The following is a 17386-nucleotide window of genomic DNA, read 5'->3' on the forward strand; positions in this document are numbered from 1 at the left end:
ATTTTAGAGACTAAATTATATATAAAAACATACAGATAAATAATGTAATTACAAAATAACAAATTCAAACATAAGATATACTTTTCCACATATTTTTTCCAGTGTAACTTAAGAGGTCGTGATAGTTTTAGTGATTTCTAAGCAGTTTCTGCAGACAGGAAATAAAACTACAAAGATTGTGAACAAACAAGAGGTCTCACTTCAACATAAATGTCTGTGTTTGGTGCATTTTGTAGTTAAAAAATGTTTGTGTTTCATTCAGGGAATTTACCCACTGAGGGCAGAATATCCAGAAATGTAACTCAAGATTAGCGATACTTCATAACAAAATTTGTAAAATAAAAATTAAAAGTACAAAGTAACTAAAGTCACTTTTCCTAAAAGTTACTGTAACTAAAAGTTATGTAAACCCCGAGATACTTTAGTGATTATTTAAGGTGAAAATAAAAAAGTCATTTGAAGGTTGACGCTTTGTGGAATTACTTCAATCAAATTAATATTAAATTATGAAATATTCATACAAATTTAAAAACATTGAAAAAAATACATTTAGGATAAACTTTAAATATGTATGCTCTAATTCATGTATATAAATGAGAAAAGTTGAATTTTGCACTCTGATGGGAGTTTTCCCTCTGCAGAGATCTTCTATAAAACAGTTATTTTTGAGATGAGCAGTTTCTTTATTAGTTTTAATATTTAATTGCAGCACAGTTTGTTTTATTCTTGAATTCTGAACTTTGACCTTAACTTAGGCCTGCAGAGATTTAGACTTAGATGTTCATAAAAGGACTGGGACTAAAAATATTAAATTGGAATTAATAAAGTTTAATCTGAGACTTAAAGTGGAGAAATATTTTTACATAAGCCCAGGTAGACAGATACTTTTTCCCACCTCTGTACACACAGATTTTCCAGCAGTTATAAAAAGATTGAGGTCTGCATTAAGCTTGTAAAAATAATCACACACATCAAGGCTCCATTATATTGTCATCAGATTTTTATAATACAGATTTTCACAATACAAAAAAACCCTTGCTATCCAAAATAGACAATCATGAGTCAGCCCAAACAAAACCAAAATATATACTCTATGTTTTAGCAAAACATGAGACTGACTTAATAAAAAACAAAACAGAAATACCTCCTCTGAATAGCTTCATCGCCCAGATTAATTATCAGTATGGAATAGTTAATAAGATATATGGATCATAGAGAATTTACTCTCTTATAAATGCATAAATTAGGCAAAAATATGAATATATATGTATCAGATTTTGGCTTAAACTGAAGGCCGATTTACCGGTAAAACTTGGGAAAGAATGTTGAAAACATTCTGATTTCAGTTTCTTCTGCTCCAAATTGAACAAAAATCCAAAATGCTGCAAAACACAAAGAGAATGATCACAGAAAAGACGGAATCAAAGAAGCGTAACGTGTAAAACAGCCGTTATTCACATCTCTTCCTGCGGTGGGAGTCCGTCAGAAGGGCTAGTAGTCGATGGCGCGCAGCGCGGCCAGGCTGGACGCCAGGCGGCGCGGCAGCAGCTTGGCCGTCTGCCGGTAGTCTTCAGGTTTGGCTCTCAGCAGAGTGACGATGTGCTGCAGCGTGCGGGACGGCTGCAGGCCCAGAGCGTCCATCACGTTGCTCAGATACTCTGAGGGAGACAAACTCAAATGATTGCACACACAACGACAGAACCAACAGAAGCTGAAGGGCTTTCCTGGTCTCCGTACCGATATCTGTGGCCAGCTGTTTGGTGGAGTGAGGGGAGAGATGGGGGATGAGCAAAATGGCGTCGCAGTAGGTCTGCATGGTTGCCCTGGCGATGGAGCCCAGCCAGTAGTCTGCTGTGTTGTCCAACTCAGGAAGGTCATCGCCTGAGACAACAAGGGGAAAAGTTTTTGTTACTGCTGCAGACCTGCGATGGAGTACGATGCTGCGTTCACACCGGACGCGTTTCACACTTAAAAAACGCTTCGAGTTGGATGCGTTTGCACTTTGAAATCAGACGCTTGACATTTTGCTCTAGACGTGCGTCAGAATCGCTCTACACTCGCGTTGGGACAAGCCATTGTTTTCCGTTGCCGGTCTGTTTATACAATGATGCATAAAATTAAGCAAGTGGAACCAAATTATTATGTAGTGAAAGCTTCTGCAATCATAATGGCGGCTCAGATGTCTTTGTTTGTTGAACATTTTCTGTTCAGTTTCTATTGAACAAACAACGGGGACAGCTGAGAACGGCCCGACGAGCGTTGGAGCCTCTCGCCTTTTCTCCCTCTCCTGGTTACTTTGAACAATGGAGAATCAAATACTGAGAGTATCGAGGTTTTATTTACTGAAATCAACAAAATGTCGCTGTCAGGCATGTGTTTGAATTTACCAGATAATTCAGAGGTGTTGTGAGTTTCACAAGCTAGCTGGGCGCTGACAAAGGTCGCCATGAGCGCCATCTCACCAGAGCCCAGTTTGATGTAATGCTAGTCCTTTCTCCTAGCAGGACACCACCTACAGGCCACCACGTTACATAGCAGTGTCTCTCTGATTGGTTGATGCTCTGCATCCAGAGGCAAAAGTTCAACTTTTTCAACTCCAGCGTCAAACGCTCAAAATATTTGAAATGCTTTAACCACGCAGCTGCAGCATGCTACCACGCATGCTCTCGATACGCATCCATATAGACTCTGAATGTAAACTAAGATTCTATTTTTTTTTTATTGTGAGACCAACATCATTATATTACCAGAAGAAAGTCATGAAATTGCATTGTTTAAAACATTGTTTTAATAAGAGAAAAGCTTTGATAGAGTTATTAAGATTTGGTGTGACCATCTCGTCATGTCGATATGGAGAATATTAAAAGGAGGATGAATTAGTGGAAGTGGTGAAGCACCTTGCTCTGGAGGGAAAGGCAGCTTCCCAGCATGTAAGGCCATGTCTAGTGCCGGGTCCTCCTGGGTCACAAAGGGCTCCAGGTGGAGAGGCAGAGACATGAGGTACTGTCCAATCTGTGGAGAGGAGAGAGTGTCGTTTGAGCCGGATAAACAAAAACCTGCCTGCCAGAGATTTTTACGTGTTCATCTAGACTCCAGTGAGACATAAATCGATCATTTAAGGTAAGAGTTGTGTGCTAAAATAATATTTCATCCATCAAATCAAAGCAAGTTTTATCTATTCACTGCTACATTACATCAATCAATTCCCTCAGTTTTTAGTGATTTTGGCCAAAAAACTCTGAAAGTTTCTACAAATGTTTTTTTTTTTTTTACATTTTAGACTTTTTAAAATTTCCTGGAAAATTTCTGAGATTGACATCAAAATTTCAGAGTTTTCTCTAGCTGATTTTCAACGTTTCAAACTCAAAATTTTCCGTGATTTTTTCAAGAAAATTTCTGAGATCAACCTTAAAATTTCTTCTTGCAATTTTTCCCACTTTTCAAGCTCACATTTCCTTGTTTTTGCTAGAAAATTTCTGAGATTAATAATTAGCTTATTTATGGAAATTTATCGCAATAGCTTCTGGAACAATTTATCGCCCAGCAAAATTTGTTATCATGACAGGACTAGTTGTGATGTGATAAACTTTATTTTACCTTGTGCTGAAATCTCTTTGAAATTAAATAAACTTTGAATCAAAGAAAGTTTTAAATGAAAACATAAACTTACGTTTGTGATGTACTCCTGTGGTGACAGGCTGAAAGAAGGCAGGTCTTCAGTGTAGCTCTCTCCAATAGCAGAAGCATCCTGACTCTAAACCAGAGCAAGCACGAGGCCAGACTTAAAGAAACGGGACACCCAGCACTCCAAAGTAAATCTCCCACAACACTAAGGAGCTAAAATTGTACCCAATAACACCTGAAATCAAATCATGTGGAAACCCGACACGTACTCACCTCCATCTTGGAGACAAGGCAGAGCTGGTGTTTGATCTGCAGGAAGACGGAGTCGAAGGCCAGCTGGTTGGCCTGCTGGTTGAGCCTGGTCAGAGCTGCTCTGGGTTCAGCCAGCAGGCTGGAGTTCCCTGTGCCTTTTTCCTGCAACACCACCGTCGTTATTTACCAGAAGATCAGCAGCAAGACGCTCAATGCTGACTACAACCTGCGTCCTACCTTCAGTGAGAACAGGATCTCCATCAGGTTGTTGTATTCGGCCACGTTGCCCCTCTGGAGGTAGTTGTACTCCTGCCAGGGGTTTTTAGTGGCGTTTTTCCTTTCTGTGGAGCTGGCCTCCTGGATGCCGGCCAGGCTGCGTGGGCTGTAAGACTCTGATAAGTACTTACCCGCTGTGCCCAGGATCCTGTGGGAGGCAATGATCATAAGCAGGATTTGTTATTATTTTTTTGACTCTTAAAAACTGAAACTGGGTACTATTTGAGAAAATAAATAAAAACAGATGAAAGGAAATACGTTTCTCACTTGTTTGACAGCTGCTGCTCAAAAGCCCCGCACTGACGCAGCAATTCTCCACATGTGGCGATGATCCTGTAAAGACAAATGCAAGTTACCAATTAATGAGTTAATCTAAACTTCATCTTATCGATCGATTAACTGATAAGCAGCCATTTTATTGCTGAATGCAGAATTTAAATAAACATAATAAACTTTTAACATCATTTTCTGTGTTAAGTATTGACTGTATAAACAGAAAATTCTCGTTTTCTACCATTAATAAACTTACATTTATAAAATATAACAAAATAGGAATCGGTTGCTGAATAGAAAAATAAAAATATTTAAATATGTGAAACACTTGATCCACAATGAACATACAGAAGTTCTGTCTGTGGGTGTTCCCACTGAAAAAAAAAACAACCTTGCTTATATTTGTCTGTTATGCCTCCGCTTTTCCGCTCAACACAGCCTCACTTTCGTAGCACGTCAGACATTTCTGAATGAGAAATTGGCGTCGCTCCGTCACGCACAGCTATTAAAGAGTTTATCGAGTGTTCATGTTTCAAACCAAACCACATAAAGTTCACTTTACATCCCAAACCGGACCCTATTTGGATCCTTTCTCTTTCCCGTTCCGTCATCTTTGATTCAATATCAACCACCGGCGCCCTCTGCTGTTTGGAGGCCAAACTACAACACTGAAAGGAGGCTTAAGCGACGTTATTATCGATTTAAGCTAATTTGAACAGAATAAACAATTTATCGACAAGTAAATTGATGAATTGTTTCCAAGTTGTTGGATTAACTTTGTTTTAAAAGCAAACTCACCGGACTGAGTTCTGGAAGGCGGTCCAGTCCTCCTGGAAAGCAGAGGAACTTGGTGTTTCCTCAAGTCTGCATTTCTTCCTGATCGACTGGAGCGTTGTGGAGAAGTCCGACACATACCTGAGTTTTTAAAGGAATAATACGGTTATTCTGAGGAATATGTTTGATATAAATTCAAATTAGGGCTGGGTGACATGACTTCAAAATAAAATCTCTGATTTTTTTCAAACCAGGTCCGATTTTAATAGATTTTTTTTCTTGCTTTCGTTTCTAAGAAAGAAATTTCAAATGATAGAAAACATTCTCAAAAAGTGGCTTTTATTAAGGGCAGTCTACAAAGAATTTAGTTTAATTACGAGAACATTAAAAGTCAAAACATTAGCAAAATGAAGTCGCAATTTTACTAGAAGAACATTTTAAAATTATGAGAAAAAAGTCGTTTTAATAAGAATTATTTTTTTGTGTTTGTGTTCTCATAAAATTACTACTTCATTCTCCTAATAAAGTAATATCCAATATTACTTTATTCTGGTAATATTAAAACCTTATCATACAACTTTATTCCTATAGTACTACAACTGTTTTCATGTAATATTTTAACTTCTAAACAAACGAAATTGTAGTTAACTGTAATATTTTATTGTAGAATTCAAAGTGTAAATAAACAGAAGCTGTATAACAGGCATGTCAAACAAGATGGTGTGGTGACATCACTTTGAACTATGGAAACCCAAGGACCGCATAGGTGAAAAATAAACACAAAAACAAAACAAATTTTCCAAAATTTAAATCTTCAAAAACTGAAGACTTGAGTAATGATCAAATAGATTGATCGCTCAGCCCTAATTGAAACTGGAAATGAGAAAAGCGTCTTTACTTGGTGAAGAGCGCTTTGAGCGCTCTGAGCAGGCCGCACACGGCGAGCCCATCGGTCAGTCGGACGCAGCGCTCCACGGCGCCACTCGCCAGGCCAAATAACTTCCCCACAGAGTGGCTCAGCTCCTCCACGCAGTCGATTACCTCCCCGTGTTCCTGAACACGACAGAAAGAACCCGGATCGTTACAGAGAAACGGCTGGTTATCTGGTAGTTCTGCTGCGGATGAGAGGCGGCCTAACCAGAGGAACAGCGCTGATCTGGATGAGGAGGAACGCCTCTTCCAGCTCGCCGTACTGCAGCTGGTAGGACTTGTACGGGTCGTAGAGCGCACAGACCAGTTCGTTCACCTTCAGCAGGTTATTCTCACCTGTATTACATATTCACAACACTTTAACTTACAGTTTGACAAGGACTGTGGATTGAGATTTTAATGGAACCTGTCAAAATAATAAATGTTACTGCATGATAAAATGTCCCAGAAGTTATTGCAGTAAAACAATAGTGTTGTTGTTTTGACAATATTTAATATAAAAGGTAATGGCATAATAATAATGCAAAAACACATTCTCAAAGATCAATAAACGTTTAATTCTAACAAACATTTAACACAGGAACTGGAAGATATTTTAAATATGCAAAATAAATAAACAAAACAACAAACTTACAATAAAATGTAAACAAAATTGTCCTTCAAAAAAAAGGACAGTTGAGGCCAAAGCATCCGATTGAAGATTTTCTCATCCAGTTTTAAATTATGCAAATGGAAATTATTGAGCTTGTTTTAATTTATCATGCTTTAATTGATTTAGGCCTGGGCAAAGTAGACAAAATTTTTAATATTTTATTTTATTTTACAACTAAAAATATGAAAAGTGTGGAATGAATCTGTATTCAACTCCCAGAAGTTTATATAATATTCAAATTCTGAACCATTCGTCTTTGGAAATACGTTCAATCAGACTGCAACACTTCTCAAGTCTTTTCATAGATTCTCAGACCAGACTTTAAATAGGCCATTATAAAAAATATGTTTTGATCTAACTAAAGGTGCACCAATAAATGTCTGATAATAAATAAAACATTCTTGTCTTGGTATATAACTTTAAGATTAAATCAAACTCATGTGTTTTGTGGGGCTGAATACATATGCATGCCACACTTTTGAGATTTTAATAAACCAAATTATGAAACCAATGTTTAATTTTTCCTCTATTTCACAATTATGAGTTACTTTTCCTCAATTTATCACAGCATAAAATTGCAGCCTTTGGCTGTGACATGAGAGAATGTCGCCTGGACGCCGTCCCGGCCGCGTTTGTACGAACCCAGGTGTGGAAACATGGCCGCCTCCAGGCTGTGGCCGAAGGTGGAGGTGGTTTGGTGGAGTTCTAGCAGGGAGTCCAGGCGCTGCTCCTGGGCGGCCCGCTCCATGGCGCTGCTCAGACACACGGGGATGGACGGTACCATGGCCCCCAGCGTCTGGATCAGCAGAACCGTCACCACTTCGTACGGGTTCTTAAACACCTGGAGCGGTTTAGCATCACACAGTTTAGCACCAATCATCACTCAGTCCAAACCAATCGTCCTGGTGCTGCAGCAGGTCTCACCTGGTTGCTCCACTGCGCCTGTGCGTGCCAAGTGGAGAGTAAAGTGTCGTAGAACTCAGACAGCTGCTGATTCAGACTGAGTTCGCTCTGAGAGAGATCCTGCCATATGCTCACCAACTGGCCCTGCAGACAGCAAGTCAGACATTATTCCACATGAATCATGTGTTTATTAGCGTGATGGATGCAAACAATTAATTCACTTACAATAAACTGTCCATTAAGGGTTTATTAGATTATAATGAGTTCAAATCTATCAACTAAGAACGTCCTCTTAGACCTGTTTTTAATGGTGTAGTTTAGCAGCCATCCAGCAGAGGGCGCCGCTGGTTTTCCTTAAGCGAGTCAGTTGGTACAAAATGGCGACCATGTAAGAGCGGCAAAGAGAAACGGTCCAAACAGAGCCCATTACAGGACGTAAAAGGCACTTCATGCGGTCCTGTTTTGAAATATAAACACTTATATTGACAAGTGTCTTAGGTTTCATCTTAATAGCTCATTCAGCCGAGCAATATGGCGGAGCAACGTTAGCTTCTCATTCAAAGATTTGTGATGAGCTACGAAGGTGAAGATGTGACGTCAGCAAAGCGGAGGGGTTGACGGAGAAAAATTGTAACGTGATGGGAAAAAAATCTGATGCCAATAAGCAGGGCCGACATGAATTAATGGACTTCCTGAAGCGAATTTTTAACTTTCCTCCGAGAGTAAAGCTACAGACAGTACTAACTTATTAACATGTCTTTGTTCACAAGGAACTAAGTATTAATTCACATATTTTACTCCTTCATTCAGAAACCTAAGAGGTTCTTGTTTTTTGTTATATTTTATAAATATATCTAAGTTTATTAATGTGAGAAAATCACAATTTTCTGTTTATTCAATCAGTATTTAATACAGCTAATAAAATAATGCTGAAATGAAACGATGCTATTAAAAAAATTTTACATTACATTAATTTGTTAATCATTAACTTGCATCCCTATTCCTTGGTGTGATGTAGTAACTTGATAAATCAAGTTATATTTATCTTGATAGATCCCGCCTTGATAAATCCGACTGAATAAATTAGTCAGGTAAATCTGACTAATAAGTCGGATTACTTGACTTAAACCTGATTTAGTAACCTGATAAATCACACCAAGTCCTGAACTGGACAACATACCTTGTGACATTTATAGTAGTACGCCAGAAGCTGGGGCATTCTGTCGATCTCTGTGAAGACTTTAACAAACACCTTGGCCTGACCTGCAGGGAGAAGAGAAGGTGTGTGTCGTTGATGATGTGGTGGGGAGGATGGAAGGAGGTGGAGCTGGCTCGTTACCTAGAGACATGGAGTTGAAGGTCGCCACTATCTGAGGACTGGCCATGGCCTCCAGGCGGTTCTTCAGCGCCTCCAGGTGGACGCACTTCTCAGAGTAGTCAGGTGTGTCCATCAGCATGGCCAGGCTGTTCTGCATGCTAGTCAGCTTGGACGAAATGACTTCCAGGTCCTGAAAACACACGACACTGATAAGACTAAAAACACAACAACAGCACATGACATGACTGAGTCCATCTGAACTTCATTTATGTTCTCCAGGGCCAGTGAGTCAGGCTGTATTGATAAAATACATGTACCGTATTTTCCGCACTATAAGGCGCACCACATTATAAGGCGCACCGTCAATGAATGGCCTATTTTAAAACTTTTTTCATATATAAGGCGCACCGCGTTATAAGGCGCATAAAATAGATGCTACAGTAGAGGCTGGGGTTACGTTATGCATCCATTAGATGGAACTGCGCTAAAGGGAATGTCAACAAAATAGTCAGATAGGTCAGTCAAACTTTATTAATAGATTACAAACCAGCATTCTGACAACTCCGTTCACTCTGCGTCGTAAGCGTGTCTCTTAATAGGAGCCATTTTGGGTCTTTACACAAACACACAAATGGAAATGAAACGGCACGCTTCGCGCAGTCATATATCCCAGCATGCACCGAGCGCTTCTTCTTCTACGGGGGAAAATGAAGCTGCTTACCGAGACCTGTTGTGGCTCAATATTGGTCCATACATAAGGCATACCGGATTATAAGGCGCACTGTCGGCTTTTGAGAAAATTGAAGGTTTTTAGGTGCGCCTTATAGTGCGGAAAATACGGTAATCTTAATGAGAAAACTAATATTAATATACAGCTGATAAAATGAACAAATTAATAGCTGCCTCTGCATTCAATAAGTGTTTCTTAAAATTAAATATTGAAAATCTTTTCACATTTTTCAGGATTTTGCAGTTTTTGTGATTTTCTGGTGATAATTTAGAAATATCTGCAAGAAATTTTGCAATATTTCCACCTATGTATGACAGTAAACGTGACTTTTTGTTACTTGCCGTATTGATCACCTGACTATAACATAATGTATTGATCACCTGACTATTACATAATGTATTGATCACCTGACTATAACATAATGTATTGATCACCTGACTATAACGTAACTTCAAGTGAAGCTGAGGCAGCAGTGGAATACAAGTAAGAAATATTGCCCTCTGCAGGTGGAAGTTAGCATCACCCCAACCCAAAGTTTTTGAAAATTTTTGCAAACATTTAGAATTATGCATTAGTGCAAAAATTCCCAAAAACAAAAAAAAGATTTTGCATGAATTTCTGCAAAAAAAAACATTGCAGGAACTGGTTGATGTAATTTGGCAGAATACAAATAAAAACTGCTTTAATTTGATTGATGAAACAATATTTAAGCACAACTGTCACTTTGAAGATTTTATTTGTGTGTCCCTCTGGAGTCTAGAGGGCCACAAAAATGTAGATTTGGCCCCTGGACTTTCAGTTTGACACATGAAATACTACAAAAACACTTAATTATATCCATTTTCATTTGTTATTTACAGAAGGAATCTAATCACATTAAGTTCCATATGATTAAGTGAAAGCAGCATTCAGAAGTCGGGTTTTCACCTGAGTTTTGAAGGTTTCCTCAATGTCTGCGCTCAGGGTGCTCCATTTATCCGCCTCCTGCAGAGCCTCAGCGGCCAGCTGCATTCGACTCTTTACCTGATCTATCTCCACCAGGACCTGGTGGGTGTGAGATCCACATCGTTTATTCAAAACAACTTTATGTTCTGCTTGCTGTGTGCCCTCTTCTAAAGCAGCTGCCACACACCTGCATGGATTGCACGGTGTCCTGCTCGAACTTCTTTATGTCCTCCTTGACGAGAACCATCTGCTCCTTCAGGAAGGACGCCTCCTGCTTCAGCGCCTCTACGTCCCGCAGAACCCGGGGCATGTTATGCAGCGCCTGATTACTGCTCTCTGCACACAGGAGCAGCCAGCCGACAGCCGCCGAGTCATCAAAATATGACTGTTGTGTATCAAAATACACAACAGTAAACCAAACTGGCTGCTGAAACCACTGACAGTCTGACACAGCGTTAGCATTAGTTTCAGTATAATTCCTACCATAGTAATAATAATAATAATAAATAATATTACAAGTTCCTTTTTCTAGCAAATCTAGTCCAAGGACAGTGATAAAGATGACTTCTGATTCAAGAAATTGCTAAAGAGCAATTCCATCAAATTTTTTTACTAACCTGAGCATCTTTAATCTGCTGTAGTTTAAAAACTACAACACTCAAAACACGTCAGAGCTATATACTCAGATACTTAAAACCGAATATGTGATTTGAGAAACCTTCATTTGATTTGTGAGGCTTCAATAAAGGCAATTTCAGCATCTTTCACACATCTGACCCACACTTCAGCACCCAAACACTTCAAACCTGGACTAAATTACTTTGCACTCATTCAAACTCATATTATTATTTGTGAAACTTTTATTTGATTTATGAGATCAAATATTGAATTATTGAAGGGTGATTTTTGCTCTTTTTTATGCATCTGGACCAGACTAAAACAGCCCCAGTTCCAAAACTACAAAACTCTAGACTCTTAAACTGGACTAGATTTTTACTTCCCTAATTTCAGAATATTTAAAGTTTGTGTAACTTTTATTTCATTTGTCAAAGATCAATAGAAAGCCATATTAGTTTTGCATCTGAACGACTCTACAACAACAATACCTGGACTCTTCAAACCTGAAATAATTTATTGTGCCCTAATAAATAGTTTTTTACTGTTAAACCTGAAAGCTTCACGCATTACAATTAAATGTATAAGAATCCAGTTATGACTTGAGTAGATCCTGTTAGGCATGTTAGACATCCGGCTAGTTTAAAACCAGTGAAGACATTTACTGAAGTACTGCTGCTTGGTTGTAATATTTGAATATGTTCTGCTTTCTGGTTACTGACCCTCGATAGCATTGTTGACCTCCTGGATGAAGAGCTGCAGCTTCATCACCAGAGTTGCTGCATGAGTGTCCGCCTTCCCCGGAGCCTCCTTCTGCACCATCTTGAAGGCGCCGTTCACCCAGTCCTTCACATCGAAATCATCATCCAGGAACTTGGAGAAGTCCATCTCTCCGCTCCCAGAGATCACAGCCTGCTCCCCGATCTTCAGCCAGACCCTTCGGCTGTCATCGAGCCATCCTGTTAACCTCCGGGCTAGCTAAGTCTTCCCAATCAAAGGCTTCGACACGAATATAAAATAAATAGCCCAGGAAAAGGAGATTATCATTACAACCAGATAAAGCTCTAACAAAGCGACGGCCTCCTCCAGAGTTATTTTTAAACGTTTACTCACTCAAAAGCTGCAAAGTACACATATTCCACAGTGGCTAATGCTAGCAGGCGTCCAAACTGACAACAACTTCCGCTTGTGCTTCCTATTTACCTTCCCCGGAAACACATAATAAGGTCATGGCCCGACTAAAAATCAATAAATAATTGTAGGTATTGGAGAATCGGAATTATTATTATTGTTAATAATAATACAAAATTTTGTAAAAAAAAAAATAAATAAATAAAAAATAGTGTAACCTCACATACTCAAGAGGATTAGGGCCATTGTGAAAAATTATTTTCTCAAAATGTTCTCAAAACTATGAGGAAATACTCTATTCAATTTTTTTTCTCAGTGGCCTTATTCGGCTTCTGTACTCATTAAGTACAATAAAATAACATAAAAACAATTAGTTTGATGTTTCACAAAAACACAACATTTCAACACAAAAAATTAACATTCAACAAAAACGTTAGTATATGGTGGTGTTTGGTCATGTGACAGTGACAGTGAAGCAGCTCAGGCTTTGGGGTTTCAGTGCTAGTTTTCATGGTATTAATAGGGTGGGAAACTATATATATAATATTAGTAAATATCTGTCGGTAATCGGTATCAACGGTAATATCAGATATTGATATCAGCCCAAATTTTCAGTTCTGTGCATCTCTAGTTTGTACTCCACAATAGAACATCACATTGTATTGGTGGATAATAACAGTTAAAACTTGGATTAGGAAGCATGCAACTTCTGTTGAACAAAAAAATAACATTTAATACAAACCTAAAATACAAAGACATCAGTTTTTCTCTACCAGTAATTTTAAATGTTGTGCTTTAATGATTAGGGTGACGTGTTCCTATCAGCTGCAGCAGATATGTCTCATTATTCACAGTCTGCTGTTATGCAAACCAGAGAAACTACATGGAAAGTAGAGCTGGAGAGGAAACCCTGCAGGGAGAAGTTATCCGTCAGCCAACCTGAGAGGACAAAGTCTTTTCTCTGACTCTTAGAAAGATGGGCGTTATTAACGATGTTAAGGACACGCTGTCCAAGGCGGTGTTTAATCCGTCCAGCTTGATGTCCGGGCGAGGCGGGCTCCACATGGCTCAGATCGTTCTGTGTCTGATCACCTTCGTCCTGGGAATGTTCAGAGGAGGGAGCAGCCATACCTACTGGATCTACGCCATGTTCACCTGGGCCTTCTGCCCCATCATGACCCTCATCATCACCATCATCGAGATGTTCGGGCTCGATATAATCCTCAACATGTTCTGCATGGACTGGGGGGACTTCACCACAGGGATGGCCATGTCCTCCTCTCTCATGACCGTCTCCGTCGCCATAACTTACGCCAACTTCTACGCCTGCCTGAAATGCCTCTACGGCTCGATAGTGAGCGTGTTCGCCTTCCTGTGTGGCTTCCTCTACATGCTGGAAGTGGTGAAGGACAAGTTCCTGGACAAGAAGAAAGGGAGCTACCTGGCAGCTCTTCCCGGGTTCTGGAAGGTTCTGGAGGCCTTCGTGAGCTGCATGATTTTTGTGTCTCTCACCGGTTACAGAGACAAGCCAGCGCTGATCTTTTGTGTCATCGTGTACATCATCCCTTTCCCCATCCTGCCTCTCATCATCGCCACCAACATCTTAAAAAAGCTGAAGAACTGTTTGCCCTTTAACCTGGACAGGTTTGTCTTTATTTTCCTGGTGATCTCAGTTGTGCTGTATATATTCGCAGCTATCATGTGGCCCATTTTCACGTTCAGACACAATCCACGTCCCAGCGACTGTCCCCCCAGCTTTTGCATTTGGGCCATTCAGTTCATGGTTGCATTTTTTACTTATGTGAATCTCATCCTTTTTACAGTGGACCTGATTTTTACACTTCTCGGCATCTGTGGCTTTAAGCGAACATAAATATTAAGATTTTTTTATAGTGTGTCAAGAAATTTGACCTGAATATGCAGAAAAGCTCCACTGTTCTTTTTAATAATATTTCCAAAGATGCTGTGTTGTAATTCCAGTATAAAGTGAGGTAAGGTGAGTGCTGCATGTCTCTGTCCTTTAATGGGAACATCTGACTTATCATGTCCACACTGTAAAACATTTTGAGCTGAATTTAGTTGTGTCAACTATCTTCTTCTCTTTAAGTCAAATAAATTTCGCGAGTTTTAGATTTTGAAGCTAAATGTGTGAGTTTGTGAAAGATAAACTTGCAGTAGTAAGTTGTGTTAACTTTTTATTAATTTTGTCAGTTTTTAGATTAGCCCTAAAAAAACTGAAAGTGGGAACTAATTCCCAGAATGCTTAGCGGCGTGTTTTTGTTTCCTGAGATGAAGGGTTACATTGATCTGACTCTTGTGTTATTAAGGAAAATGTTCATTTTCATGCAGCTGACAGTTTGCAAAGCTTGAGGATAATGTCCTGATCACACTAAATGTTTCTGAGCTGAATTCATTGAGATGTTTAATAAAATTAATCATCAGATCACAAATTTGGTTCATGTAATTTGAAACAAGAATTTAATTATTCTAAAGTAAAATAAGTTGTTATTTTAACTTGATATTGTGGTTAAATGTAATAATGGATAAGTGGCTTAAAACTGGGTCACTCAAAAGAAAAACTGAAGATACCGGTGGAAAGGAAACAACAGCAGGAATACTTCAACGATCAGAGGAAGCAAAGAGTGACGATGTGTTGTTCACTTGAGATTTAGTTCTTTTGAACAGTTCTATACAATGAGCTGCAGGACTCAAGTTTCATTCAGTGAAAATTGTTCTTTGTTATTCTGACTTTGCTTTATTACGATGCCCTGGTTGCACCTCAACAGTTATTATTTTTTTATTTAATAAAAAGTTATAAAGTTAAATACAATAGATAAACACATGGGTGTTTATTTTTTATATTTAACATTGCAGAAGACATTTTTGTTTCTGCCAGAGCAAATCAAGTCTTTCTATTCTTTAAATTACAAATAGGCCTAGATGTTATAAATGCACACAGTGAAAAACAGCTGCTCCTTTTATTTCCATGTGTTTGACATCATTGGAAAGCTTAGAAACCACACTTCTCACAATATGAAAACAACTCACAATGCCCTGAGATGAATTGTTCATGATAATAAGTGAGTTAAGAGACTAATATTTTCATTTCAGGTTGTATATTTTAAGATTTTGTGTTATGGTGAGTGTTTGTTAAATGGGTGAAGGGATCCTCGGTCTGAACATGTTTGAGAAACACTGATCTGAAGTTAAAGTTGTCCCATTTTACTTCGTTCCAACTGCAGTTCAGGTCAGTTTGATCATTTTCATGTGTACACACTGCAGACTAACTCAGACATTTGAATACAAAGCCGATCACAACGCTGTGTTGGAGTGAGAGGAGTTTTATTCGTCCTTCAGTTCTGGAGTGAACGCAGCTTCTTCCTCAGAAGAACCTGGGAACCCAAACCGAGCAGCATGTGTGGCCCGTTCTCCAGCTTCCAGGGGATTATCCGCCTGGTGGAGATGATATTCAGCGCTCTGGCCGTCGTCCTGTTCAGAGGCACGATGGTCGTCCCCTGGGGCATTTGGTGCGCGTTCGTCTGGGTGTTGTGCATCGTCGTCCCCTTGGTGCTGCTCGTGATGGAGAGCAAAGGCTGGCACATCCTGCTGGTGGCGTTCCTCCCCAACTGGGCCGACCTGACCCTGGGCCTGACAGCCTTGTGCTGCATCTCCGTGGTCTCCGCCACTGTGGCCTTCGCTGCCGTTTTCGTCTGCCTCACCTGCATTGCAGACATCCTGTGCTTCATCTTCTCGCTGGTCGCCACGGTGTGCTTTCTGGTCGACGTCGTCAAGCAGAGGTCGGCGTTCGGCAGCGGCTACATGTCCAGCCTGAGAGGAACTCTCCGCATATTGGAGGCATTTGTCGCCTGCATGATCTTCACCGCCGCCGCCGACCATTTTGTGAGAGGGAAATGGTTCTACAAACCTTCTGGGATGGTACTGTGCGCCGTTATCTTCGGAGTTTGCCTCCTGGACACCGTGGCCATCATCGTCCTCCACCTGCTGAAGCTTTTGCAGTGTCTGCTGGTGTTCAGGCTGAACCTGGTGGAGTTTGTGTTTAACATAGTGGCGGTGGTGCTGTACGTGCTTGCTGTCATCCTGTGGACCGTGTTTGGCTACAGTTGCTACAGGCACAACCCTTACACCTGCATCAAATGTTCCTACGCAGACATGAATGCCGTCACGGTGGGAAGCGCTTTGAACCTCGTTCTTTACATCGTAGACCTGATTCTATCCATTAAGTCACTGTAGAAAAGTTCAGATGTGACTTTATTATCCCAGGCTCTGTCATTTGGTGAATAAAGATGAAAACAGCTGTGAAGTTTGAGGTTTGTCTTCTTTTACTGGAGCTGGAAACATCAGTTGATATTTGGCTAGAGCAGAATTTTATGCGACTCTGTCAAGTATTTTTGGTTTAGTTTCTGGTGCAAATATCTGAGTACACTTGAAATAAGACAAAGCTAACATTTAAGTAACTTTTTTAGCTAGATGTAGAGGCTTAGGCCGAGAGGCGGGGTCACCTGGACAGGTCGCCAGCCTGTCGCAGCAGATTATTTCATTTATAACAAAACGTTTTTTCCATGCTCTTTGTGAAATAATCTGCCAGCGGAACTGTCATTTTTTAAATCAATAATAAAGAATTATTGACTTAAAACAGGATCCTATTTCTTACTGATATTTGATTTGATTGTTTTTGCATTACAAACTAGACTAAAAATACTTGGTAAGATTTGGTTTTTGCAGTGAAGAAGGAAGTAAAGGCTTGTTTAAGTTGATAATTCCTTTATATTAATGAAAAAGAATTAGTTCCAGTGGCAGATTATTTAATTTATGACATTTTTCCCATGTTATAAAGGAAATAATCTGCCACTGGACCTAGAACTAGGTTGCTAGGTAACAGCGCCATTGGAAATAATTCTTTTTTGTCAATATTAAGGAATTATTTATTTAAAACAGACTTCTA

General features: G+C 39.6%; 3 protein-coding genes across 4 annotated transcripts; 2 read left to right on the forward strand and 1 right to left on the reverse strand.

The window, feature by feature from the left end:
• Positions 1–978: 978 nt before the first annotated feature.
• On the reverse strand, positions 979–12502 carry cog7 (component of oligomeric golgi complex 7). Of its 2 annotated transcripts, XM_028039090.1 has the most exons (18): positions 12406–12502; positions 12015–12291; positions 10865–11013; positions 10660–10776; positions 9024–9192; positions 8865–8947; positions 7706–7828; positions 7424–7622; positions 6338–6465; positions 6098–6252; positions 5224–5340; positions 4420–4485; positions 4114–4300; positions 3898–4038; positions 3671–3754; positions 2898–3012; positions 1738–1881; positions 979–1658 (listed from the first exon to the last, which is right to left on the reverse strand). In XM_028039090.1, exons 2-18 carry the CDS (start codon positions 12178–12180, stop codon positions 1492–1494), a joined length of 2310 nt encoding a protein of 769 aa, XP_027894891.1. In that variant the 5' UTR covers positions 12181–12291; positions 12406–12502; the 3' UTR covers positions 979–1491. The 2 variants fall into 2 exon arrangements, with proteins under 2 accessions (XP_027894891.1, XP_027894884.1); XM_028039083.1 differs by having other exon boundaries at positions 12015–12495.
• Positions 12503–12903: 401 nt separating this feature from the next.
• Positions 12904–14565, forward strand: LOC114133455 (myeloid-associated differentiation marker-like protein 2). The gene has a single exon (XM_027999371.1). The coding sequence runs from the start codon at positions 13400–13402 to the stop codon at positions 14294–14296; it is 897 nt and encodes a 298-aa protein (XP_027855172.1). The 5' UTR covers positions 12904–13399; the 3' UTR covers positions 14297–14565.
• Positions 14566–15774: 1209 nt separating this feature from the next.
• On the forward strand, positions 15775–16997 carry LOC114161728 (myeloid-associated differentiation marker-like protein 2). Its single transcript, XM_028045276.1, has one exon. The coding sequence runs from the start codon at positions 15838–15840 to the stop codon at positions 16672–16674; it is 837 nt and encodes a 278-aa protein (XP_027901077.1). The 5' UTR covers positions 15775–15837; the 3' UTR covers positions 16675–16997.
• The last annotated feature ends 389 nt before the right edge of the window (positions 16998–17386 follow it).

The sequence above is a fragment of the Xiphophorus couchianus genome, chromosome 2 (assembly GCF_001444195.1).
Source record: "Xiphophorus couchianus chromosome 2, X_couchianus-1.0, whole genome shotgun sequence".
In the NCBI taxonomy this organism is placed as follows: domain Eukaryota; kingdom Metazoa; phylum Chordata; class Actinopteri; order Cyprinodontiformes; family Poeciliidae; genus Xiphophorus; species Xiphophorus couchianus.